The sequence below is a fragment of the Parasteatoda tepidariorum genome, chromosome 7 (genome assembly GCF_982258835.1).
Source record: "Parasteatoda tepidariorum strain Cologne lab strain chromosome 7, Ptep-v5.0, whole genome shotgun sequence".
NCBI classification, from domain to species: Eukaryota; Metazoa; Arthropoda; class Arachnida; order Araneae; family Theridiidae; genus Parasteatoda; species Parasteatoda tepidariorum.
In genome coordinates this window covers 60,676,610-60,703,755 of record NC_141761.1, presented here as the reverse complement: position 1 = coordinate 60,703,755, position 27,146 = coordinate 60,676,610, and the positions used below count along the sequence as shown (strand labels likewise).

At 30.5% G+C, this 27,146-nt stretch overlaps 1 protein-coding gene across 2 annotated transcripts in view; it reads left to right on the top strand.

Annotated features, from left to right (window-relative positions):
* LOC107437431 (uncharacterized) overlaps positions 1-27,146 on the top strand; it is a 455,576-nt gene that overhangs the window by 414,298 nt on the left and 14,132 nt on the right. For both annotated transcript variants that reach the window (XM_016049433.5, XM_016049432.5), the window contains exons 3-5: positions 14,891-14,962; positions 26,502-26,814; positions 26,896-27,075. In XM_016049433.5, coding sequence (XP_015904919.1) covers positions 14,891-14,962; positions 26,502-26,814; positions 26,896-27,075 — 565 coding nt within the window. The remainder of the gene's footprint in view (positions 1-14,890; positions 14,963-26,501; positions 26,815-26,895; positions 27,076-27,146) is intronic.

Sequence of the window (27,146 nt, the reverse complement as noted above, 5' to 3'; positions counted from 1 at the left end):
TATCTAAAATCTTGGACTTTTTATATCTCAGACAGTCGGTAACATATCACAGGAATATTAACTCGTATTTTCCTCTAAACTCTGCTAACCATCAATGGAGTTTGTTTTTGTTAATTCTGTACTTGTCTAGCCTTTGAATGTAGACTACATTCATCACATACAATTTGAATTAATTCCACACAACATTCCGCCTGAGAAAGACAGGCCTATGCATAGAGATGAGTTTATATAACTGACCAAACAACCATGCAAAATTAATTTACTAAAATATTACACAGCTATTTCATATTCTAAACAACTACTCATCCAGCCAAATGCTTAGGAATTATTGTTTTTGCATGTGAGCTATGTGAATATTAATATAGCTGAGAAATAAGGAAATTCAAGGAGCAGAAAGCAAAGTTTTCAGTTAAACTTATAAATTACTCGTGTGTATAAAAATAAATGCTGCAAATTGATGGGCTGCTGTGTTGCCAGAACACTTTCTAATTCTAGTACTTATATGTAGGCTCTGCAACGATAATGTTATAGTGATGATAGTTTTAGTTTATTGATTATTCTTATAAATATTCATTGCGCACGTTTGGCTATTTGTTGTTAACGTCGCGCTAAAACTAACTAGCGAGCTATTACTTGTTTAAATACTTCATTTTCTTCAAAAACATGCAAACTAGAAATAACAGTCAACATGTTTCAAATACTGAAAAATAGGAGCCCGTTTTTCAAGACTTGCCAGATATGAATGAAATGAAACAAAATTAATCTGAAATATAAAGTTGCCAACGAAAAATGGAAAAATAAAAGTAAGAAACAAAACTAGAAAATTTACAGTGGCCGAGAGGGGCAAATCAGGGTAAAATGCATTTCTGCTGTAGACAGTACAGCATTACCACAATTCAAACCAGAAAACAGATGGTGATAGGAACCACTCGGCCTCCACACTATATTTTCCGATCGCCCAGCCGTGCGTGAATCGACATATCAATTTAAAGTGCTACTCGATCAAACACCAAGCTTTTAGCACGAGGAATCGAACCCTGATCTAAGACGTGGTGATTGAAGGGTACCATGCAGTTTTTTATGATTATCGATTATTGAATGGGTGGCATGCAAATTCAGAATGCTCTTTATTCATTGGCCTTTATGAACTTTTTTTAATCTTTGACTAAAATAAATTTAATAAAATTTGTACTAAGGGTTATTAATCTATAATTAAGTGAGTTGGAACAAAAATAATTATCGAAACCTGACTAAACATTATCATGATTAAGCACAGTAAAGATGAGATTATAAGCATCAAAGCCAGTTTGTCTGTTGAATGAAAGTGAAAGATCCTTTTTATTACAATTTCATCCCACTACCAAACTGTTGAATTGTTTTACCCTCTTCACTATAATTAACCAACAAAGCTGCATTCAAAAAAGCAGTTTCTGATGTATATACTACTGTCAATGTACTTAATTAATTGTTATTATACTTTATGTACGTTGAACGAATATTTTGTGCTAAACGGTTTTGATTCATTTTAAATTTTCCTTAAGGCAGTTAACCTTAAAAAAATACATTAGCATAGGGTATACCGAGCTAATGTGTACTGGGAAGTAGCACTTAACCTGAAAAAATATCAGTGTACGATATACTGGACAATGGCACTTAATCTCAAAATAACATACTCGACAGTGGTACTTAATCTTAATAAAACATCAGTGTAGTGTGCAATGCATAATGTGCAATGTGTAATGTGCAAAATCAAGCAATGTGCACCAGATAATGGCAATTAATAAAAAACAGGCTGCGGCACTTTACCTTAAAGAACATCAGAGTAGGGTATACTGCAAAGCATTTAACCCTAAAAAACTTTCGTGTAGGGTAAACCTTAGAATGGCCTCACTACTCTTGATTAATCTGGCATTAATAATAATAAACAGCGATTACTAATAATAGGCCTATTCCATAAGCTAATATTTTCAGTGATTGTAATGATATTAAAATTTATGAACTCAAGACTTCAAAAATTATTTTTCATCAATAGATATTAAACAAATCAACAAAAAATTTATTTTTTGAAGTTATTATTTTAAATAATAACGAAAAAAATCGTATTTCACGTAGTCCTTGATTTTTTTAACTCTACTAATCGCTACATAATGACTGATATGTTATCACAGAACATAAACGTGTAAAAATTACGTTAGAGTTGAAATTTCAATAAATTATGCCAAATTAATCTCACTGACCAAACTTCATTGTCAGTTATTAATAATAACAGGTAAACATGATAAATGTGCACAATTTATCACATTTACCAAAATGACGTGATTGTTATTAATAATCACCACTTATTGCTAATAATAATTATATTTATTACTTTAATCCATAACAATAACGTTCATTAATTTCAAGACATACGTTTTTTTTCCTACTTCTCGAATTTTTCAAAGAAATATACTAGGTAAGAAATACTTGCATAAATGCAATTATTTATGAAGCTAAAAGACATCTATACTATGTAGCATACACCCGGGAATTCACTGTAAATCCTCCCTTCTTTAATCTCTTATAAATCAGATTAATCTTTAAATCTTTTATAAATCAGATGATTCCCCTAGTTCATCTCGTTTAGATATGTCTTGTAATTAATTTTTAATAAGCAATAAGTGTTCTTTAATCTAAGTCTCATCCTTTAATCACAACTAAAGGACATGAAAACCTTAATTAAAGTAACCCTCTTTATAAGTGATCCCTGCTAAACTTTATTCAGTGAGATATTTTATTGGTCCAAAGTTTAGGACCCAACCTTATTTCAATTTCATTGATTAATTGTATTTTTTAATTATAAATTTAAGATAAATGCAAATTTTATTTGTAGTTTCAATAGCAATAGTGCTACATTTATTGAGACATTTTCTATGACGCATATCTACCATATTCAAAATTCCTTAAACATTACTGGATAAAATAAGTTAATTAGATTACCTTCGATGCTTTTTTAAAATATTAATTGACGGTAAATGCTACTTTTAGAACAACTTCAACAACAACAGAGGAACACATCCCAAAAGTGAGGTGAGGTGCTCATTTTTCCCCTACTCACTACTTTGAAAATTTCAGCAAATTAAATTATGTTTTTCAAAATACAAATTTTCGGTAAATTCTAACTTTGTAACTACTTTAACGATATCCCAGCTACATTTAAAGCAAGGTTTCAGAATACAAATATCCATCTGATTCAAGTCTCTCTTTACCATAATTTAGAAACAACGAAAATTAGTCCTAACTGCTCCATTCGAAACAAAACACTTTTAAAAAAACTTTAAATGCTTTAAATTTTTCGAATTTTGAAAAGAAAAATGTTTATGAATACAAAAGCTAAAAAGTTATCGCAAACAAGAAATAAATTGAAAGTGTACGAAAAACATTTTTTTTTAATGTTTCAATAGAGACAGTCATATAGAAACATTATTTGATCATTAAATAATAAAATATAGATTTTGTGAAAATACAATTTTTCTTCTTTACTTTTCTTTAAAAGTAGCATTTGTAACGTATTCCATATATTTCTTGATTATTAAAATTATTGAAAACATTTCTGTTATTACTAGCTGAAATAAAAATAAAAAATTCACTTACATTATAAATGTACTTAGACAAAGAGATTTTTATTTAACATTTCTCCACATTTTAAACTATATTCAAATATAAATGTCAATTATTGCAGGTTTTCTCGAAATGAAAATCTAATTTCAAATTGAAACGTATTTTAAATCAAACATATGCAACAAATATTTTTAGAATTGTTAGGAAATATCTGAAAATAATTTAAACTTGGAACTTGTCTTTGAAAATAAGATACTCTATTAAAACGCATTCATCACAAAATATTATCAATAGCTTACTAAACAATATTTTAAATTTTGAACGTCTGGTAGATTTACTTAAAATTTCTCATAATATTAAAGCTCACAACATCACATTAATATAGTAATATTTGCCATAAGTCTAGAAATTTATAATATTCTATCTCAATAAAAAGAAAACTTAGTTTTACTTATTACTTGTAATAATTCTCTATAATAGTTTTCAATTGTAATAATTCTTTATAATAAAAGGTTGTGAAAGGGACCGTCGAAGTTTTTTCAACAACGACATTTATTTTTGTTGTACGGAAACTAAAGCAATTAGAATGTTTGAAAATTTAAATTAAGGCTTCACGAAAAGTAGGATAAATAAATTTAAGAATCAATATTTAGTTCAAAAATTTGTGAAACTTGTTGTAAAAGTTATGTCCTGGCACGCTTTGTAGGTGAAAGAAAAAACAGTCTCAAAGTTGAAATTTGGTAAATAAAAACATATATTATATTTGCGGCAGTTTCAATTTATTATCCTTAAAATTTTTGCTTCAATTTATTTCTGCTTCAAATAATGTTTTGATTATTTGTTTCACGAGAAATTGTAAATATTTGTAATCGTTATATTTATTTATTTATTTATTGCTACCTTGCCCATTACTGATTATAATGATAGTTGAAAAATCACTTTACAGGGTTCCCACTCTATGATGAGATTGAAATTCAAGGACTTTCCAGGACTTTTCAAGGACCTCAACAAAATTTTCAAGGACCTTAATCTAAGACCAATTTTAAAAATTATTCTCTTCTATTTTACTAGAAGCAACAATGCTTGTTGTGGCAATAATTAATTTCAAACATAATACCTAAATGCTTTGCCTATATAGAGAGAAGAGAGTATATGTATTATGGACTAAAATTTATATTTTTTTAAAAACAACCCTACTGGTTTTACATATTAATTCACAAAATCATTTTCAGCACAATCTATAACTAATGGTAATGAGGTGTTAATGGTGAAATCCTTTAATCCTGTGTATTTCCATGTGAAGGCTGCATGAAAGACAGAGCTAAATCTTAGGTATTCCATATTCCATGACTATTCCATAACCCCCTCCTCTCCTCTATTAAACATCGTTTCTGAAATTATTCATCCATAATTTACACAACCTTCTCTAAATGTTATGCAGCAACAATTCTTTCTGAAAATAAAAATTAGAAGGGACATATCCCATTTTCACCATGTTTAAAAGCATTATTTGTTATGTGTAATCCACAACTGCCAATGAATATGACCTGGTGGGACCTTTTAATTCACACTGAAGCTTCTAATAGAATTTCCAATTGACATAGGGTTCATCCATGTATAATTGAAGTATTTTAGAGAGCTTTTAACCATCATCCATGCATTTGTAAAAAGAGGACAAAATATTTTCTGCAGTTCCATGATCCATAAATTGGGAGGTAAGATACTTAGTGCAAACTTTATTATCAATTCCTTACCATAATGTCCATCTGCTTAGATTGTAGAGACTGATTTAACGTCTCATCAAAGAGTACAGTGTAGCAATCAACATTCTTCAGTTCATTTATAAGAATCCCTTTGAAGTATAGTGCCAATCCAAAGGAGCCCAAATAGGCTCACTTTGTGGCACTACAAAAAAATTGTCTCGCTATACAGCTATCAGCAAACATTTTGGAGAACAATTTACTAATCCCTTCACAGGAGTTACATGAATAATTACTAGTGATGCACTTCAGACTCCAGAGAATTTCAGCATCAAGCACATTCCTTTTGACCAGATAAGAAGACAATCCCTTAGGAAAACTTGCCATAGAGAAGCCTATGGTAATCTATGGCAACCTATGGCTACCATCGAAATTTGTATGGCAAGATGACATACGCCTATGGTTACCATAGAGATTTGTATGGCACAACCCCATAAGCCTATTTCTACCATAGAAATTTATATGGCAAAATACCATACGCCTATGGTTACCATAGTGATTTGTATGGCAAAACCCCAAAAGCCTATGGCTACCATAAAGATTTGTATGGCAGTATACCATAGACCAATGGTAACCATAAGGATTTGTATGGCACATCACCATTGGTATATGGCAACCACAGAAATTCGTATGGCAGTATATCATAGGCCAATGGTAACCTTAAAGATTTGTATGGCAGTATACCATAGAGAAAAGCTGATCTAGATCTCCACCAACGAGACAACAACTTCTATGGAGTCCTCAAAAACATCTTCTAAAAGAAATAAATATCCATTATTTCACCCCGAAGTTAATTAAATTCAACATGTAATCCCGCAACGCATTCCTGGTGAGTCTTTTCCGGCTTCCAGGTGGCCAATTTTCCTATTTTTGAGTGTTTGAAATCTGATGTTCCATTCTTTTAGGCTTAGAGTATCAGACCGCCATGTTAACGTGTCATCCACTTCAAGTGGAATCTTTCGCTAACTTTGGCGACTTATTTTAATATTTTTCCGATCTCATTCTCGGTCAAAAACACTTTATTGCAAACGCCTATGCGATTTATTATCTGTATCTTTTTAAAAATATGTCGCGATTGGGTATAGGTTTTCGCTACGTTAAATTTTGCCATTTGTTGACTTTGTACACTTTAAATAATATCTTGCTGTTTATATTTTTATCTAAATTTTTTATATTTCTTTCCCCCAACTGTTTCTGATTAAACGGCATCTTTCTTTTTATTTTATCCCCTCCCTCTGATTTTATATAAATTTTTAAACTTTTCCATTAAATCACTTTTCTATTATTAATGGTGTTCTATTCCCCATAGCAATTTGTAAACTATCTTCATGATGAAAAACGCGGTTAAGTGCTTATGATCAAGCCAGATCATTATTTCTTTAATAATTAAAATTTTTTAATTCTTTTAACTTGTTCGGTGATAATTTCATTTTATTGCTGCCATATATCAATATCAAAGTCAGTGCTTACATTCTCATTATTTTTTGATTTTAATTCCACTTAGGTTCTTGCAATGCTTTTTTACATTATCTTACATACGTTAGGGCTTTATATTTTTATTTTGTGTTTAATTTTTGCTTGCCATTAAATTGTTTTTATCATGTCTCTGTGTTTTACTATATTACAACTAATATTTCTTAACTATCCACATATATTTGTACAATGTTCTGTTACATATTTATACATAGCTTAGGGTCATCACTTAACTAGATTTGCTGGATTACTGGTTGACAATTATTTTGCTTCAATATTATCAACTGGACAGTCCCTGGCCATATCATTTGCTGCTGTTACCAAAAATGCTTTTTCCAATTTACTATTCCTATTTTTATTTACTATTCCTGACCAAGTGTAAATAGCAATTATTAATTTTACCAACTTTAATCATGTCTTAAACATGTTTTGTATTTACCAATGTTTCCATATTGCGTTCTCTTTTCTAACTGTGCTTAACACAACTTAACATAAATTTTCTGAGTTTTATATCCCTCACTAGTAAGGGATCAACTAATTTAGCCTGTTTTCTATTCTTAGCTTTTCATAGTCCATTACCATCTTTTTTATAGAAAAAATTTTGTTCACATGCCACCACTGGTAGCACCGTTACATATTCGGCCTTTGTCCCGTTTTTCTATTTTAAACTAATTTCGCTTCGACCACCGGCCCCACTCTTTATCTTTTGAGTTTTCATAGTATTCTATTGTTTTAGTAGTCAGTTTAATTTTTAGCTTAGTATATCATATCAAAATTTGAAAAAATTTCATACTCGCTCCGACCATCGGACAATTATTTAAATTTGCTTTCTTTTAGGTTCATCTAATATCTGACGCTTATCTAACTAATTAGGATACTAATAAATCAAATTAACTTTTTTTATATACGCTCCGACCTCCAGACTCACTTTCTATTTTCTTGTTTTTTACAGTTTTAACAAATATTGGTTGCCTGTACTCAATATATTTTGTTCCTAATCAACATAACCAATACTTTCCCCACTCGCTCCGACGGCCGGACGCATTTTCTAACGGTTAGTACTAACCATTTAAAATTTATTTGAATAAGAACAGCATTCAGAAAGGATTCTGCAAGTGAAACAGGAGAAGTTTATCAAAGAAATTTTTTTTAAAAAAAGCTTTCTGGATATATATTTATTCTACAATTATTAAGTTTTGCATTTTTAATATCCATTGCGAAAGATTCTTGTAAGTAACTATTTATTGATGTATGATAAAATATCAACGAGAAATGTTGCCATAGCTGTATGGCAAAGGTGTACTATAGCCTATGGAAAAATATTTCGTCATTAGCTGTAGCACATCTTAGTTTTATGGCAAAAATTTGCCATACAAAAAAATGCCATAAGATATTCCTATGGAGTTTTGCCTATGGCAAAATTTTGCCATAAATGTATGGCAAAAATTTGCCATAGGATATTCCTATGAGGTTTTGCCTATGGTAAAATTTTGCCATATACTTCTACCATATACGTATGGCAAAATTTTGCCATAGGCAAAACCCCATAGGAATATCCTATGGCATTTTTTATGGCAAACCTATGGCAAATTTTCCTAAGGGATGTTACCTCGGCCACTAAAGTTTCTGTTTCACATGGGGCACACGATGTTGAAGGAGTATTTACACCAGATGAATTAGATGTTGATGTCTTTGGAAAAAGAGAACTCAGGGCATGAGACTGCTTTTTTGTTTTACCTTTCTTTGATGTGTGATTTCAGAGCAGATTCTTCCATTTTCGCGATATCGATCTCCTTCATGCATAATCGGCACTTGGCTCTGAACTTCTTTTCAGGTATCGATAAAATCCATTCCTTATAAGCTTGATTATCCATCCATTGGGGATTAAAATAGCATTTCCCAGGCATAACTAGTCTAAACTACATAACACAAATACGAAGCCGTGCCTTTGCGAATACGCTTTACAATAAAGTTTTGAAATGACGCAAACGTAAGGACAAGTGCGGATGGTATGGTAAAACGGCAAACTTATTGAAAACTACAAGGTACATATTGTTACGAAATTCAAGAGTATTCCAGTTTCGATAAGAAAAAAGAAAATCTAAGCATATGCGACAGAAGATGAAGTGGAGTCTCGCCCCGAACGCATTGATTGTCTGCTGTGCTCCGCGTGCTTGGCAGACACCAAGACGCTAGGGCCGGTTAGAAACGGTGGCGTTAAAAACCACGTGAGAGAGCTCGGGAACAAAACAGAAAGAACGAGAAAGATCCGCGGGAGTTTTATAAAAAGGGCCGCCGGCAGTATTGGACAAATTCAAGGACCTATCAAGTTTTTCAAGGACCTAAGACGTTTTTCAAGCACTTTCAAGGACCTAAATTTAGCACAAAAAAATTCAAGGACTTTCAAGGACTCTCAAGGACCGTGGGAACCCTGCTTTAGCATCCCCATCGTTGTAACTAAAATAAAAAACAAGGAGAAAGCAGACAATTTTTAAGGATTAATTTAACAGATTTGCTTAAGACGAAAACGATAATATTTTATTTTTCTATCTTTTCCATAGGTGAAATCATATTATCAAATAATATTTTGAAAAATGTTATGAATAGTTTAAAATGAAACGAGTGCCTGTTATGACAAATACAATATACTTATTTTCGTTTCTTTTTATTTAAAATATGAAGTTTTTCTTAAGTGAATATTTCATAAATTGAAAACTGTTTAAGTAATTAACATTAATTCCAATGCTACCGACGCCAAATAAGTTAAATGTGTCTTCTTTTTCAGCCTTTCATATAACAACAGCGCGGATTATTACAATTTTAGCAACAAAAAAGTAGCATATTTTAATACACCCCTCATATAAAAATAATGAACCACGCCTTTCCAGGCCCACACTTTAATTTTAAGATGACACGAAGCATACATAATATATTATAATAACTTAAAAATAGCAATTTAAATAATTTTCCATACATTTGGTTTAGCGAATGGACTTTAAATTTATTTCGAATCAAATGAATGCTTTTACTCTACCTTCTTTCCAAAAATTTTTATTCTATTAAAAACGGAATAAAATTCAAATTCATTTCATTGCCAGAGGGATAGTAATTTGTTTTTGTAATTCAATTTAAGCTTAATAAAACACATTTCCACTGAGCACTAGCAAATCTTGTTCAATAGTTTTTAATGATTTTGTGATAAAATATTTTTTTCCCGTGAAATAATATTCGATGGTTGCTACTTAAAAATAGATGGTACTTTAATGAATTTTCGATTTGATGTGCTTTCTTTGAACTAAGTGCAAAAACAGAGTTGATTCACAAACTTAATATTTTTTAATTTTTAATGTCTTTTAAAAACATAATTGCGTCATTCAAATTTTATTCTATTTAAAATCGAGTGGTACTATAGTACAATATTTTATAGTGTAGTATGGAAAAAAAATATATATATTCGAACATATCCGAAGTACGAAAAAAATGAGTAAATTAGCTACGAAGCTATGAATTATATATTATTAACTTTATTTTAATTTGATTTACTTTTTGCTTGGTTTCTTTCATTAAGTGAGAAAAAATTACTTCATGTTTCGATTTATTATTATTCACTTACGAATCACAAATTGTTATTTTATAATGACTAATTAAAAAAATCTGCTCAAAGAAATTAAAATCAACAACTTTTCTGAAATACTCTTTTTAGTTCATAATCAAAAATGCATGCAAACAAGATTTTAGCTTATATATATTGTAATAGTATAAGTATCATTGATTACAATTATTAATTACTATAATTACGAGCGTATAGTTAAATTACATGATAATGAATTATAAGATAATAATTAATTATATGATAATGAATTAAGAGCGCATCTTGAGCTGTATTCATTTTTAAACGCGTATTTTAAGCCGTGATTCCCTTGAACACGCATCTTGAGCTATGTTCAAATTTTCAAACACTTATTTTAAGCTATGATTCTTTTGAACACGCATCTTGAGCTATGTTCAAATTTTCAAACACGTATTTTAAGCTATGATTCTTTTGAACACGCATCTTGAGCTATGTTCAAATTTTCAAACACGTATTTTAAGCTATGATTCTTTTGAGCACGCATCTTGAGCTATGTTCAAATTTTCAAACACGTATTTTAAGCTATGATTCTTTTGAGCACGCATCTTGAGCTATGTTCAAATTTTCAAACACGTATTTTAAGCTATGATTTTTTTTTAAACTCGTATCTTCAGCCGAGTCCAATTTTTAAACTCGTATTTCAAGTTATGATTTTCTTAAACACGCATCTTAATCAATGTTCAATTTTTTAAGCATGCATTTCAAGTTATGATTTTCTTAAACACGCATCTAGAGCTTTGTCCAATTTTTTTAAATTTGCATTTCATACCATTTTACGTTCTATTTCTAAGCACACATTTTAAGCTATTCTAATTTTTTCAAACATGCATTTCAAGTTATGTCAACAACAAAAAAATTCGCCGACGAGTTATTTAGTAGTTTACTGAAACAGAATCAATAAATTCTTCTATTATTCCGAGAATTCCGATAAGAAATATTTTTGTTTTAATGCCTTCAAGTCATCGCACTAATGTCAATAAACTGCCACATAAACAGAGTGTTAACTTATCTGCGTAATCGATATTAAAGATAACTAAGAGCCTTCTTCCGAAGCCGTTATCAGACTCATCTTTCACGTTCTGCTACTCTTTTTCATTAGTGTCAGAAAAGAGCTTGAAAGCTCTTAATGAATTTCTTAAGACACCCTCCAAAACAGATGGCTGTTCATGTTCATCAGAATCAACATAATTTCAGAAAAAGGAATATTGTTTACAATTCCGCCATTAAAATAGCGATAAATAATTATTTATTAAAAATATCCGAAATTCAGAGTGACAAAAAAATTAACGACCACCAATATAATAAAACATACCTTTCATTTGTCCTCTTGGTCTACCACTTATTAAATTTATTTTAAAATTTTGTGTTGAACATTCACGCATATAAGTTATGGTTAATAATAATAATATGAATAAGGGAAAAAGCATTGTTTATGGTTTTGTTTTTACATATTATTTGTTTACCGGGTTTCTTCTGAATAAACTAGATGGCGCCACGCAAGTCGTCTACAGGACTTAGAAATTATTTTTTTATTAGACGGAAGATTTTATATGATTTTCCATTTACATTTTATGACTGGTAAATGCTATTGATAGAATACAAGTATATTGGACGACTATAGACGCACAACCTGGTCGTTGTTAACCGACTTAGTCCATATCAAACGATATATACTACCCAAAATTGCAAAGCAAAATATAAAATGATTCATTTTTCAAATTTAGCCTAGGTATGTTATTCATTTGCAAAGGTCGTAAAAAACCTACTTCCACGATACCTATAGAAGATGTCTTAATACCAATAATGGTACATTTAGTACCTATTAAAAAACTCCATTTAATAATGTGTTAGTATTACCTAGTACTAAAATTAATTAAGCATCATTTTCGTCAATAATAAAACTGAGATAGTTTCATGGTTCTCTTAGTCGAATAAATACCTTTTCTCCACTAAATAAACCAATATATCTTCATCAAAAATTTTATTATTTAAATTTTATTACAAAAATTTTGTTATTTCAATTTATACTTATTTCAATTATAATTATTTCAATTTATACTTATATAACAATAATCTGGAAATTTTCTACGATTCTCATTTACGAATTCTCCATTGTCTTTAATACAAAATTTATTTTTAAGTTCAATTTGTACCTATTACCAATATGAACTGATTACAATTCTCGAAAATAACTAGATAAGGCATTAATATTTTTAATAATAATTTTTGGAGAACAAATATCAGTACTCATTTCAAATGCTGTAAAAAATTGCCAGACTATTATTGCCGCCATTAATACTTACTTAAGTGTGGTATTAAATATTTTACTGGTATTTTATTTTATTTTTTTATAACAAGCGTTGAGTTTATCACTACCAATGTTCACTTCCGTAGGGTTGTAATTTTGAACCCAACCCAAAGACAAAGGAACTCCTGTATCAAGCATTGGCACAAACCAGACAGCAAGGAGACGTTAGCACTGTGATCGGTGCGAGCCGGGAGCAGAACTCGTATCTACTAGCCACTACTGCGAATCGAACCTGGATCATTTCATTTGGAGGCGATTCCCCTATCCCCTGAGTCACCTTGGTTCATACTACTGGCATTTTGTTTTATAACTGTCGTTGAAACCGATCCAAATTTCAGTTTACAGCTGCCGATGTTAAACTCCGTAACCTTGAGTTTTGGACTTAATCCAAAAGACTCCTGGATCAAGTATTGGAGGAAATTTGCCTTCATGGAGGACTTCTTGATGGAACCAATCCGCATTTGCTTTATATGTAGAAGAAAACCACGGAAACCACCCACGGTTAGCCTAACAACAAGGAGACTCTTACCCATGATCCGTATATCACTAAGGATATTTTTATGTCAGCACTGTGGTGGGTGCGAATCGAATGCGATTTCGTATATTTTTAAGATACAAATATACACACACATATAAACATTCTGCTTTATTTATGTAGATTTAATAACATAACAATGCATTAATAGTTGTATCAGCGGAAGTCATTAAATATATGGAATTATTCAACATAATGTTGTTACATCTTCATGGAGAGTTCATACAAGAAAGAAACCTTAACTATTGGCTATATTTTAACTTTGTAAGAAAAATATAGTTCTGAACAGTTCGCGTGGGGGAATAGTTATTATTATTTAATATCAATTATTCATCTCTTGACTTCCACGTCTCTCTAATAAACATGTCAACAACATTCATTGATAAACAGTTTCTTAGAAAAGCTTTTAAATGATTGCAAACTAGATTTTTTTTAACAATAACATGTATTCATAACGCACACATGAACGAAACGTATCGAATTGATTTTGAAACCAAACACAGGAGTGTTTATACTTTTACTGAAAACTATTAACCCCTTGATATATCATTTCTTGATGCAGAAATGATCTTTGATTGTACTGTAAACAACAATTCGTAACGGAATGTTGACAGAGATGCCAACTGCTTCGGATACGCGAAAATAGTTTTAAAAAAAAGATAAATAACTGCAAACTAAATTTCTCAAATATTTGACTATTTTTGCTTGCTTTATAAAATGTATAGCATGACATAACTAGTTCGTTCGCTCGTTGTAGTGGAACTGGGCGTCTGAGGCCTTACGGCCCTTTCCCATTTCATCCTGAAGTTAAACTTAGAAACATGCATGACAAAATTAAAGTTTGGGGAGCAAATGGAGTTCTTGAGAAAAGAAAAATGGCACTTTGCCATTATTAGGCAATAACAAAATTACAAGTAATAAAAATGTACATGAAAAAGGTAAAATTAAAGTACAATGAGAAAATAAACACTACTGAATATTTACAGTTTGGAAATACATACAAAAGGGGGGCGAGTTAAAGGATTGTGAGGCTGTGTGTATATGTGTAAGTAAATGTGGCTCTGTTCAGAAGTGTAGAAGTGTGCAATGGGTCGAATTTTTGCATCCTCTTTGAGATTTATGCAGTCGAAAATATCATTAAAATTTGCGGTATCGCAGGTGGTGGCTTTAATAAAGAAGTTTCTATTTAATTTGTTGAAATGATGGTCAAAGCGGTCAATGTTAATGACATAACTAGTATAAAGTGGTGAACTATGTAAGCCTACGAATTATTTAGAAATAGTGGCTAAAAATCTACTAAATTGAATTTATTAAACCAAGAATTACAATTGATAAACTACCACTTTAAAATATTTATTTGCTGTCCGGAGCAAGTTGGCATCTCTGTGTTGAAGACGTCTGAGACACGTCAATTACTGTTTTGACATAAGAAACAAATGACGCCTCCCAGGCGTCTTCGTATGTCAATGGGTTAAGGTAACTGAAAATATGTGACTATAAATAACATCAAACTGTCAATAAATACAGTTATTATTTTCCATTTTTAACCTTACTTTAAAATTTAATGAATGTTTTTTCTTTTCCAGAAATCCTACAAGAGTGGGAAAGTCACCATCTTCCGAGCTCAGCAAGTCAGTCCAGAGAAGACTCATTAGGAGGTATGGTACTACATTATATAATAAAGCATGATTACCGACTATAATCATACGTTAAAATATTAATGAAAGTAATAAAACGTCAAAATACTATCAGAAGTAATCAGAATTTTTTTTTTAAAACCAACCCGGGTGGGTTTTATTGGGGTTTTTTAAGATATTACCAAGTTTAACACTTTTTAGATTTAATTTCTACTTCAAAATAAAACAATTTAAAGAAAAAGAAAACTTTTATACGAAAATAATAATTAAGTTATGAATTAAAATAAAAAAAAGTCTTAATTTTAAAGCAGAACCATCTTTTCATGCTGATGTTAATAAAAGACTCCTTGAGTAAAAATAAAATCATAATATTGGGATCAGAAAAATATGCTGTTCGCTGCTTTATTTATTTATTATTTAACATTCATGAGTTATAGCTTCATTTTTTAGTTATAAAGTAAGCCTTTTGCAGGCCAACTAACTACAGAACTACTGTTTATTTAACAAGTTTCTCAGTAGTTTTAGGAATTACTCTTTAAACTATTAGTTAGTTTTGATTTGAAAATTCCAGAATCGATATATTTAAGATAAATATTTCTTAAATCTATTTCTCTTTTATCTTATTCTTTATTTTCCATTTTGATTATGTTTATAAGAAAACCAAAAAAAACATTTGACCCAAGTTTTATTGGATTTTTTTAGTGGTTTTTTTTAAGAAAACCTACCCGAGGTTTTTTGGGTAGGACAAAAACGCTAGAAGTAATCAAACGTAAATTAAACTTATTATCGTAAATAGTCAAGTAGAAGAAAAACGCTTTATTCAAGTAAATAAATAGGACATTTAAGTTTTTACCCAAAATCATAATCAATGCTTAATTAAGAAGCAAAACACCCACATGCTTGTCGTCTTGTAATATAAATAACAAAATTCGTACAAGATCTTTCATACATTATTACCAATAGTTTATCAAATAAAATATTTCATGCTTTAATACGCAAAAAAATGACTTGTTTTTATGCTAACTTGTAAGTAAAAGTACACAGCTTACAACTGAAACTAAACATTTTCAGCAGAATCATTCAAATTTCTGTCGATCAACGGTCATTTAACAGGTTAAGAGTAATTAAAAGATATTTTATAAATAATTGTAAGTAGGTACCTGTAATTAAGTAAATTGTTTTAAATTTAAATTGTTTACAATCAACACTAAACATACTGTTTAAATACATGCTATGTGTTTAACCCCAGAATATTAAATGAAGCATATTTTTAACTTTATTAATCATTTCTTTGGATGTTTTTAATACGAAAAAAACTATTTCTTAAATGTCATTGCTATGAGTAAATTGAGAAATGTTCTCAAATTTAAAAAAAAAATAGTTTCTAAATATAGATTTAGATACTCAAAATATTTTAGAAGAAACTTATTTAATATTTATATTGTTCAAAAATAAGAAAACAGCAAAAAATCTAGTATATTCCATTTTAAAAACTAATTCCTGTAAGTGCCGAGTATAAATTTTTTTCTGAATAGTTTGGTTAAATGCAAAGCGTTTAACTATAACTTCTCTTAAGCTGCAAAACCCTGCTTGTATTTTTTATGGGATCGAATAAAGTTATTACTATTTATAGTTAAAAGAGCTCAAACCTATTTTCCATCGAAGTTTTATAAAATATTTAGTGCGTAGTTCACTATTTGTCTACTTTCGCAAATAGCTTAAGGATGATTGATCTTTCATCAAAGAAAAGAAAATAGCAAGACTCCAATTTTAAACTCATATATTACCTCACTCTAAAAAAGAATAGTCTAGACTTCAAAATAGACTAATAACTAAAAAGAATTTTTTTAAAAATTATTAATCTTTCAAAAAAGTGGAGAAATTTTTCAGTTAGATAAAAATCAATAACAGCGCTTTTAAAAGTTTTCTCCAAGAAAGAATTTTTAACAAAAAGTCACAGTTTAAGTCACAGTAAAAGTCACAGTTAAAAGTCACAGTTAAAAGTCTCAGTTAAAAGTCTCAGTTAAAAGTCACAGTATTCATTTGAAACAAAGTTGTAATTTGAAACCATGCGTGGCATCTTCCTGTAAAGAATTATATGGGCTTAATAACGGACAAATAACTTAGACATTTTAATAGTTATTTAATATTTTTTAAATGTGCCTCACCATCATCATATCTGGCTAGACAGCCCAGGGTGGGCCAGTGCCTTCCTTTGAATTCGAATCCACTTCTCTCTACTTTTGACACTTGTTCGCCAGTTTTTCTCCTTTAGAGTAAGGAAATCAGTCTCAACTAAATCCAGCCATCTCAGCCTGGGTCTACCTCTTTTCCTGTTCGTTAGGGGTTTGTGTAGTAGGATTTTCTTTAAATTTGAGTCATCATTCCTTCTGAAAATGTGAGCTGCCCAGTTCATTCTATTTATTTTAATGAATTTCACAATATCTGGCTCTCTGTAGATTTTATACAGTTCAGTATCATATCGTCTTCTCCCGGAATTATTTATTTTTATCCCACCAAGGATGGCCCTCAAAACTTTTCTCTCAAAAATGGCAATTTTATTTTCACCAGCTTGAGTTAGGTTCCAGGTCTCAGAGTCATAGGTAAGTATTGGCCTAATTAATGTTTTATAGAGTAAAAGTTTTGTATTTTTTGATAAAAGAGATGATTTGAAAAAACGTTTTAAACCATAAAAAGCTTTATTTGAACAAATTAGACGATTCCGAATCTCATTGTCTATGTTATTGTTGGCAGTAACTATTGAACCAAGGTAAGTAAAATTCTGAACAGTCTGAAACCTGTGGGAACCAATCTCCAGATAGGATTCACTAGAATTTTATTTAGCAAGTACAGGCATGTATTTAGTCTTATCGGTATTGATGATTAGTCCCATATCCCTAGCAGCAAGCTCCAAAGAAAGGAAAGCTTCTTTTAATACAGGAACAGTTCTTGCAATAATGTCTAAATCATCCGCATACGCCAATATTTGAATAGATTTTGAAAATATGTTGCCTCTGATATTGATTTCAGCATCTCTTATAACTTTCTCTAGAGCAACATTAAAAAGAAGACAGGATAAGGAGTCTCCCTGTCTGACTCCATTATTTACTTTAATTTCTTCAGATAAAGATCCCAAAAGTTTGACTCTGCATACGGTGTTTGACATGCTTGCTTCTACAAGTCTAACTAGTTTTGGTGGTACTTGAAACTCAACCAGGGCTTCATACAAGCGATTTCTATTAATACTGTCAAAGGCTTCTTTGAAATCAATAAAGAGATGATGTGTGGTAATACCAAATTCCCTGGTCTTCTCTAAAATTTGTCTAAGTGCAAATATTTGATCTTTAATAGATTTTCCCTAGCGAAAACCACACTGGTAGTTTCCAATTTGAGGGTCTATATATTGTGTAAGTCTCTCAAATAAAATGTTTGACAAGATTTTGTAGGTAGTATATAGCAAACTTATACCTCTGTAGTTAGAACAAACCATGGTATCATCTTTTTTATATATTGGGCACATAATGGCAGTGTTCCAGTCAGAAGGTAAAATTTCAGTATTCTAAATATCAGTAATAAGATTATATAAGTAATAATTAAATGTGCCTAATAGATAAAAATGTCAATGAAGAATTCTCAATTTTTGCTATGCAGTATTGGAGTTGAAACAAAAACAAACGCATTCATTATCACAAAACTGCGGCTTTTCTTTAAATTGACGTTTTGAATCATTTTCGGAATTAGTAAGAGCGCATTGGTTAAAAATGAGAAAAAATTAACATAACGGGCTTGAATAACTTAAACAAAATAACGGCATTTATAATGGTACGTTATTCGCTTAAAACTATTCGCATGTTATGTTATTCACAGTGTTAGGTGAGCGCTCTATTATCTGAGCAATTCGGACTCAATCCTCCCGTTGTTTTTATAAACCTATGCTCATGTTAAATGTTTAAAAGATTTTGAATCAAAGTGCAGACGTACAAAGTAAAAAGTTTTAACATATTTCATCGTAAATATAAGTTATTTTTCCGTCTTTGCTTCGGTAGTTAGCGCCATGCATTCAATATCCCGATATTTAAATACAATGTTATTGCAGTATGAAACCTTTAATATTTCGAGAAATAGAAATAATATATGAAGTATACCAAATAAATATTAAATCTTATTTCGTACAGTAATATTGTTTTTATTTTTGGTTTTTGTTTAAACTCTATAAATTTTTCATTAATTAAAATATATATTGCTCATTAAAGTATGAATGTACTATTTCTACGCTTTCATTCTGTGAGCATTACAGTTTTTTATATATATAATCTCATTTATTGATAAAAAGGGAGAATTGTTTTTAAAAAGTATCATTTTTAATGTAATTTCAGTAATTGAAAGCATTTAATTTTCTGCAAATATGTTTTCTAAGTTTACTGGTAAAAAAAATTAAGTGTTTAGAACACTAATGTTTACATAAAAATTAACATATTTGCCGCTATCATGACTAAATAGGGCCTGGGGTCCTTCGTTAGTCAACCAGCTGTGCAAGTGGCCCTTCACTCAAAAAGGTTGTCACCCCTACACTAAACTAACAAAAAAGTTTCCTCAGATGCAACAGGGTTTATTAGTCTTACATGCCCGACAGGGTTTATTAGTAATACATGCCCGAACATTTTTTATAAAACGATTATATATTAATGAAAACGTGATGTATTGATTGTTGAACTGTCGAAAGTAACATTAACGACATTTTGACATAATGTCGAAACAACATTATATCTACATTAGCACTTTTATTTTAAGTAAAAATCTGAAATATTAAGTATTATTAATCAACAAAAGTACGAATCAGAATGCGAATTATTATTCGTAACAATGAAGCAATATTACCAAAGCAAGTTCTATTGGCAAGAGCATGTTTTAAACATAATACTTTAAAACAATGTCTAATAAAATTTTTATTTATCTAATCTAATTCAATAATATTTAGGTATTATGAAATATAACTAATTTTCTTTTTTTTTCTGTCAATTCAGTGTCATTTATTCGCCTATTCTAGCCTTTTTGATGATGTTCAACAAACTTTAGGGGGCGCTTAAACGGTATTTTATGGTACTTCTGGTTGAATGTTAATCGAGCTGGTCGCCCTTTTCCGAAAACTCACAAGTTCAGAGCACGTTTGGCATTGGTGTTAAGTTTGGCATAGAACAGCTCCAGCACCAATGTCGCGTGCGTTAAGTCTTAATTTACAGTGAGCAAAGGAATAAACTTACCACTCTGAATAACTTTTGATTTAATGACCGGATCTTCGCGTTCAAGCTTTTAATCTTGATGGTTCGAGGGTGAGATATTAAATATGATAATTATACGGAATTTTAAGTTACGAAATCAGACACAAAAACATACTTTCTCTGAATTAACATTCACTTTTTTCGACAGATTCAAATTTCTAACCCCCAAGTCATAAGGGGTAACCGCAATCTGGGAAATATAGTCCCCATAGTTAGGCCAGGAGAGCACTCCAAAATTTGGATTCCCTTAATTTACATATTTCGCCATATCTGGAAAAAAATTTAAACGAATTGAGAAATTTTTACACAAAATTATAAAATTTGTTTATCCAAAGATAATTTCGTGCAAAAAATACCTTTTAGTAAATATTTTTTTTATTTATTATTTTATATAATAATAGTCGAAAATTTTTTGAATTGTTAAGTATACAATCTTTTACATAATTTTAAAGAATGTAATTTACAATGCAAAATACAAAATTTGAACGAAATCGGTCGAATTGTTCCTGAGAAATACAATTTTTTTTAAAAAAAGTTGAATAGGTCCAAGTAATATAAAACATTGAAAAACTTCAGACGAGCAATGATAGTAGAAAACAGGAGAACAGGATTGTTAAACAAAAACGTAAAACAGTCACCTGCTGCAACAGCTTTCATGGAACATACCCCCAACCACTCTTTGAATTCAGACTTAGCACACAGTAACTAGTTCCATTTGCTCCTCAAATTAAGAAACATAACAGGGAGCTGGTATGACATGAACGTACAAAAACTGACACAGCTTCTGCAAAAAAGCATCAAGCAACGTGTGATTGAGTAGAAAAATAGGCATATGTTCGACTTAATCGGAAAAGCAGGAATTTTTGTGTTTCTGAAAAAATTCGTCTTAAAATTAATTAAAATTTAACTTATTGTCTTAAAATTTAATTTGCCTAATTTTGTAATCCTGTACTTTCAAAAAAGGCAATTTAAAGATATCAAAAAAAGAAATTCTTGTAAACATTTAATCAAAAGTACAACTAAAACAAAAGATTTTAAAGCACACATACGTCCAAAACTTCGATTTCAATTCTATTTATTAAAAACTCAAAAGACATATTAAGTCAAGAAAAATCAATAGAACTTCAAAATATATTAAATTTCAAATTCAAAATGAAAATGTTCCCTTTTTTTTCTTTATTCTAAATTGTAAAACTGCTGTTCTCGTGAGAAAACTAATTGAGTCTTAAGAACTATATAAAAAGCTTATAGCCTGAAAACAGGCTATGTCACGCTGGAATGTAAAGTGAACAAAAAAGAATCTTTCTTATCCATTTTAATGAAATTTTAGAAGATAAAATGGAATAAAGAATATTAAAAGTGCCTCAAAAGCCAATGAGGAATTTTCAGTTTTCTTCATTTAGATTTGTTCTCTTTTAATGGCAATATCACTTAAAAATCTTTCAAGAAACTATACTTTTTTAGAAAAAAATAACGTAGAAAATGCATCTGCCACTTCTACGTCTAAGTTCTTATTTTTCTACCAAAAAATTCAATTTATTTCCTTACGTTATTTAATTTTTAAGCTTCAAAAAATTTATTTTTCTTTAAGGTATTCCGAAACTAATATTTAAAAAAAAAAAATTCTTAGTTCAGTTTTCTAAGGCCAAAAGTTAATGTTTTGAGAAAGACGGAATTAAATATAATGACGTTGAATATAATTAGATTTAATGCTATTTGCTTAAATAATGTATTTTAATAATTTAATGTTCTTTTCTTCGGTTGGAAGTAATTGAATAATTTGAACCATTTTTAAATTAAATGAAACAAAACTTTACAGAAGTCAATAGGAAGATTAAAAAGTTTGAGAATAGTTTGAAACTGATATTATTTAGAACAAGTTTTGTTACAAGCTTTAATACTTCAAGTTTAAATCCCATATCAGAAAAGAAACTTTGCATTTAAGAAGATAAATAACTTGTTTGTTCATTCTTATAGAAATAGGTGTACTTTTTTAATATGATCTGTCAGACGTTTTTCACCAAGTAATTTTAATATAGCGAAATGTTTTAAATTCTTATCCGCTAACTGGCTATAGTTCGGAGATTCGGCAAAAAAAACTTGACAATTATTTAAAATGAAGTGTTAATTTTAAAAAAGTACTTCTAGTACTAATAAAAATAAAACAAAATAGATTAGTACATTATCGGGGAAAAATCTACGTGGTAGCATAAAGAAAGAGAAAAAAAAATATAATGAAATAATTGGTTCAAAATGTAAATCACACGTCACCAGGGAATTAAAAATTTAATTTTAAAATGAAGACATTACGACGATATATAAGATGCTGAGATATTTAAGAAGCTTTAAAATTTTGGCTACGTATTCGACAGCTCTTTGTGTTCGCCATCTTTATTCTTTGTTCGGCATCTTTACTCTTTGACTTTTAACGCATCTACAATACTACAGATAATTGTCGTTGTCATCGCAGGAGTTTGATTCAAGACGATATAAAGATACCTTTTACATTAGTAATATCATCGTTTATATTTTTATTGTTTAGTTATTAAAATATATATTGAATAATTGATAAATATAGTACTCGAAATAAATACATACTTATGCACATTACTGAAATTGAATCAATCGTGGAATGAATCTATTAAAAAACTAAAATTAAAAAGCATATCATGTTTTCTTTAGTAAAAAATAATCAAAAAAAGTAATTTAAATCTCGACCAAAAATAATCATCTACATTGCTTAAAGAAAAGTACGTAAAATGAAATAGCGTGTAGTAAGATCAATTAATAATAAATTAATACCCTATGACTCATTGAGAATAACAAAAATAAACATCTCTAAATCAAAGAAAATTTTGCTTTAATTTACTTAAACAAATAATAGCTTCAGATAATGGAAAACATAAAACGTATAATTTATTTTCTCATTCCTTGGAATTTTCACTTCATTGAAATCCGATGAATAATAATTAAAGCAAACACTTCTCTCGAAAGAATTCAATTACCGTTTTCAAAGATACCCATTTGTTATCTTTAAAACAAATAAAGATTAGATTTGAAATCCGTAAATATATCGACCACCAGAACCATTCTCACTATTCTAGAATAAATATAATTAACCATTAGCATTCAAAACTACTCGGTAAAAAGTTAATTTAGCGTGAGTAACCGATTCATTAACTCCATAATCTTCTTTTACTTCGGGCATTGTCGTTATCTTATATTTGTTTTGCATAAAACTAATAGAGCCCCTACACGAGCTTGTGAAAAAAATAAATTGTTTTATTCACGCTATATTATTATCAAAACTAATGCAACTTTTTTAAGTATTTTATTACTGAACAAAACCGTAATTACCTCTAATAATTGGTCAATGCACGTTATTCTTCAATTTGAATTTCGATGTTTCAATTTTCGTGCTGATAAAAATTACTTTTCTTACTCTCTTTTTTAAGAAAACATCTTTCGTAATCTAATTATGGCGATTTGATGAAAAGATACCTAATGATGATCCATAAAAATTTAGAAGCACTTACAAATTTTCATATGCGGGAGAATTCATAAGAACTCTCCTTTCAAGCTTTTACACGTAATACAAAATACAAGGTATCTAAGTTAGGTTGCTTATACACTATCTACCAATAAGTATTTGGACACTTGTGATTGAAAAGAAAAACAAACTTTATTCATAATCAATAGTTGGTAGAGCCTCCACCAGAGGCAATTACAGCGTGAACCCTCCGGGGCATACTTTACACAAATCCTTGTGTGACGCTAGTGGTATTTTCTTCCACTCGGCTTGAAGAAGACATATAAGTTCCTTCAACGATTTTGGACGGGTAGTACACCCTTTAATTCGGCGATCCAACTCGTCCCAGAGGTTCTCGATAGGGTTCAGGTCTGGACTCTGGGCAGGCCAGTCCACTCGATTAACCACATTGTCATCCTGGTAGTAACAGGGGTCCACCCTGTAGAAGTGCCACAACGTAGGAAGCACATTGTCATCCAAAATAGTGCAGTAGGCACATCTTCTTTTTAATGCTACACGATATATACTGGCGTAGAAAGTGACGTATTTCAGGACCGCAGATATAGTAATTTGCATAGGTGTCCAAATACTTATTGGTAGATAGTGTACAACCACACCGACAAGCCAGCATATGTTTTATGGGCTCTAACCATATCAATGTAGCATGAATGAATCTTTGCTCAGAGTTCTATTTTTTAAACTTCACTATCTTTTCGAAGTCAGCGACGGTACTCTCTCTTCCAATTTTAACACAGCATTAGCAAACCAAAATCTTGCATTTTGCTACGTCAAAATACCATACTTAAAAACAGAACACTTTTCAAATTTAGACACTAATAGATTTATATTAATAAATATGTAACTGAGTGGGAAATGGAAGATTCCGAGTAGAGTATATAATTGAATTAAAAGAAATAATAAAAAAATAACAATAAAAAAACAAGGACTTTATAGGTTGATAGGTTGTAACAAACGGAGCGTCTATTGCACGGATGAGCCAGTTCAATAAATTTCATTTTGTGCCGAAGTAAAGCTAGAAATAAATGGGTTCACGTGTCAAAACTAAAAAATAAATCTGATAAATATGGTAGCCGCGATTGCTGTGGAATCACGTGTTTCTTCTTATGCTGAATTGGAAAGAGCTATCTCTGTATCGAGATACCTTACACTGATGTTTTTTAGGGTTAAGTGCCACTGCCCGGTATTGCCTACACAGATTTTTTTTTCTCATTAATTTAAGTGTATGAATAACATTACCGCTATCGTACCGACCCCAGAAATCGGTTCTACAACATTTCTACCATAGAATCAAACTTTTACTCGCATTCGTTCCTATAAATAGACGTTGTTGTGAAATACGGCAAAATAACGATGACAATATTTTATCAAAGATCGGTGCAATAACAACTGCTTTCGACATTTCAAGATGATGGCACCAGACATACTATTTTGTATGCAGGCAAATCTTAAGTTGATGACCTATATTCAAACTTCTTATTTTTGATGGCTACGGCCGTAACTGAGAACCGGTTTTAATAAATTTCAAACAAAAGATGACAATTTAAGTTTAAAATATCTTTCCATAACGAGATTTCTACTATACTTCTTATTCCTTGAGAGCCGGGATAGTCTGATTGGTAACACACTGGGCTCATGTCCAAGAGGTCGTGGGTTCGATCCTCGCCGGCCGAAGACTCCCCGTGTGGTAAATGGTGACTGATGCACGCTAAATCTGTCGAGTCTTAAAGTCCTCCATGTTCCCATTACAAATCATACCTCTGGGGATTCTGATCCAGGAGTTTCCTTGTCTTCTAGATTGGTTCAAAATTACAAGGCTACGGAGATGAACATCAGCAGTCGTAAACCCAAAATTATGTCGGCTGTTCAACGACGGTTATAAAATTATAAAAAAAAAAACACTTTTTATTTACTCTCTTTTTGGAAGCAAAGTAAGAAACAGTTCTAAGAATATCGTCGGATTTCCTGGTCCAGTCTTTCGTGTCCTATCTCTTGGCACTGCTCTATTTTTTTTTCTTCTTTAGTAAGTCTTTAAAAACTATTATTTCATGTGATTTCTACCACAATTTCCAAATTAAAAATACTCATGCTTTGAATGATCCTAGTACTTTCAGGAAACGGCATTCATTTTGAACGTTTTTGTAAATATTTATTTTATTTTTTCAATTCTCTTCCTAAGTTTGTCTCTGCTTTTAATTGGAACTATTTTGTTTCATTACGTTTTGCGCTAAGTTTGATGTACTGCAGTACTATTTGGAATACAATAGTACCAATTTCACAAAAATGCTGACACGCTAAACAAAAAGGTAAAAAGCTTAGAATTTTCGTGATAAAAAGATTTATTTTAAGACAAGAAAAATATGTTTAGCAATAAACAAATTCAAAAAACTTCAATGGATTTATCTCTATAAAACTAGTTCTCTATAATTAGCTATAGTCTCTACCGAAACATTAGCCGAAGATTTAATACTTTTTTTTCCTTTTATTTTAGCATCAGACATGACTTCCAGTACCTTTTATTTTATAGCGTTAAATGCGTATTATCAAAAGAATTTTGACTTGTAGGTTCCGGCTTTACGCCATTATAAACTATTTATTCTACATTTCGACTTTTACATGTTTGCCAAAAAACAATATAAGTTATAACTGTCCCCAATAATTGTATTTAAATTAACTCTTCGTATACGATAATGAAAACAACAGTTGCAGAAATTACAATTGGAACCTTTTTCAGAAATCAACAACAACCCTGCCTTGAATGGAGAGAATGGTCAAAAGGAAATGACTTCAAGTACCGGGGACTCAACTGATGGAAATGTAGAAAAGACTGAAGACGAGAAACAGAAAGACATCATAACATCACTTTGTACTTCTCCAAGGTCTACGCCAGATTTTGAAATCAGCAACCAACAGCACCTAAATCAAAAACTTGAAAGCCCTATCATACGCAACAACACCCCAACTTCAAACGCCAGCCTAACAGAAGGACATCTTGAAGAAGATTGGCGACCATGGACACCAAAAAGCAACAATTATTATCTAGAGAGGTCAGTTCGTAATGCTATTTTCATTATTTTGCAATCATATCAGTGAATAATTTTAATTTATGTTTTATTATTACACGACAGGTTCCGCCCCGTTGATAACAGCCCTGACAGAATACATAGTCCCCTTATTCAGACTTCCAAAAATCGAAATCTTCCACTTGTGCAGAATGATGGTTGCAAAGGAGATTCAACTGATGTTCATATGGAATCACCTTTCTCCGATGTTTTCAGCGACACTGAAAATGAATCCGAGACAGGAAGGTAAAACAGTAAAGAATTCCAAAAACTGGAAAAAATATATATATATAATACAGAATAAAGTAAAAAACAAT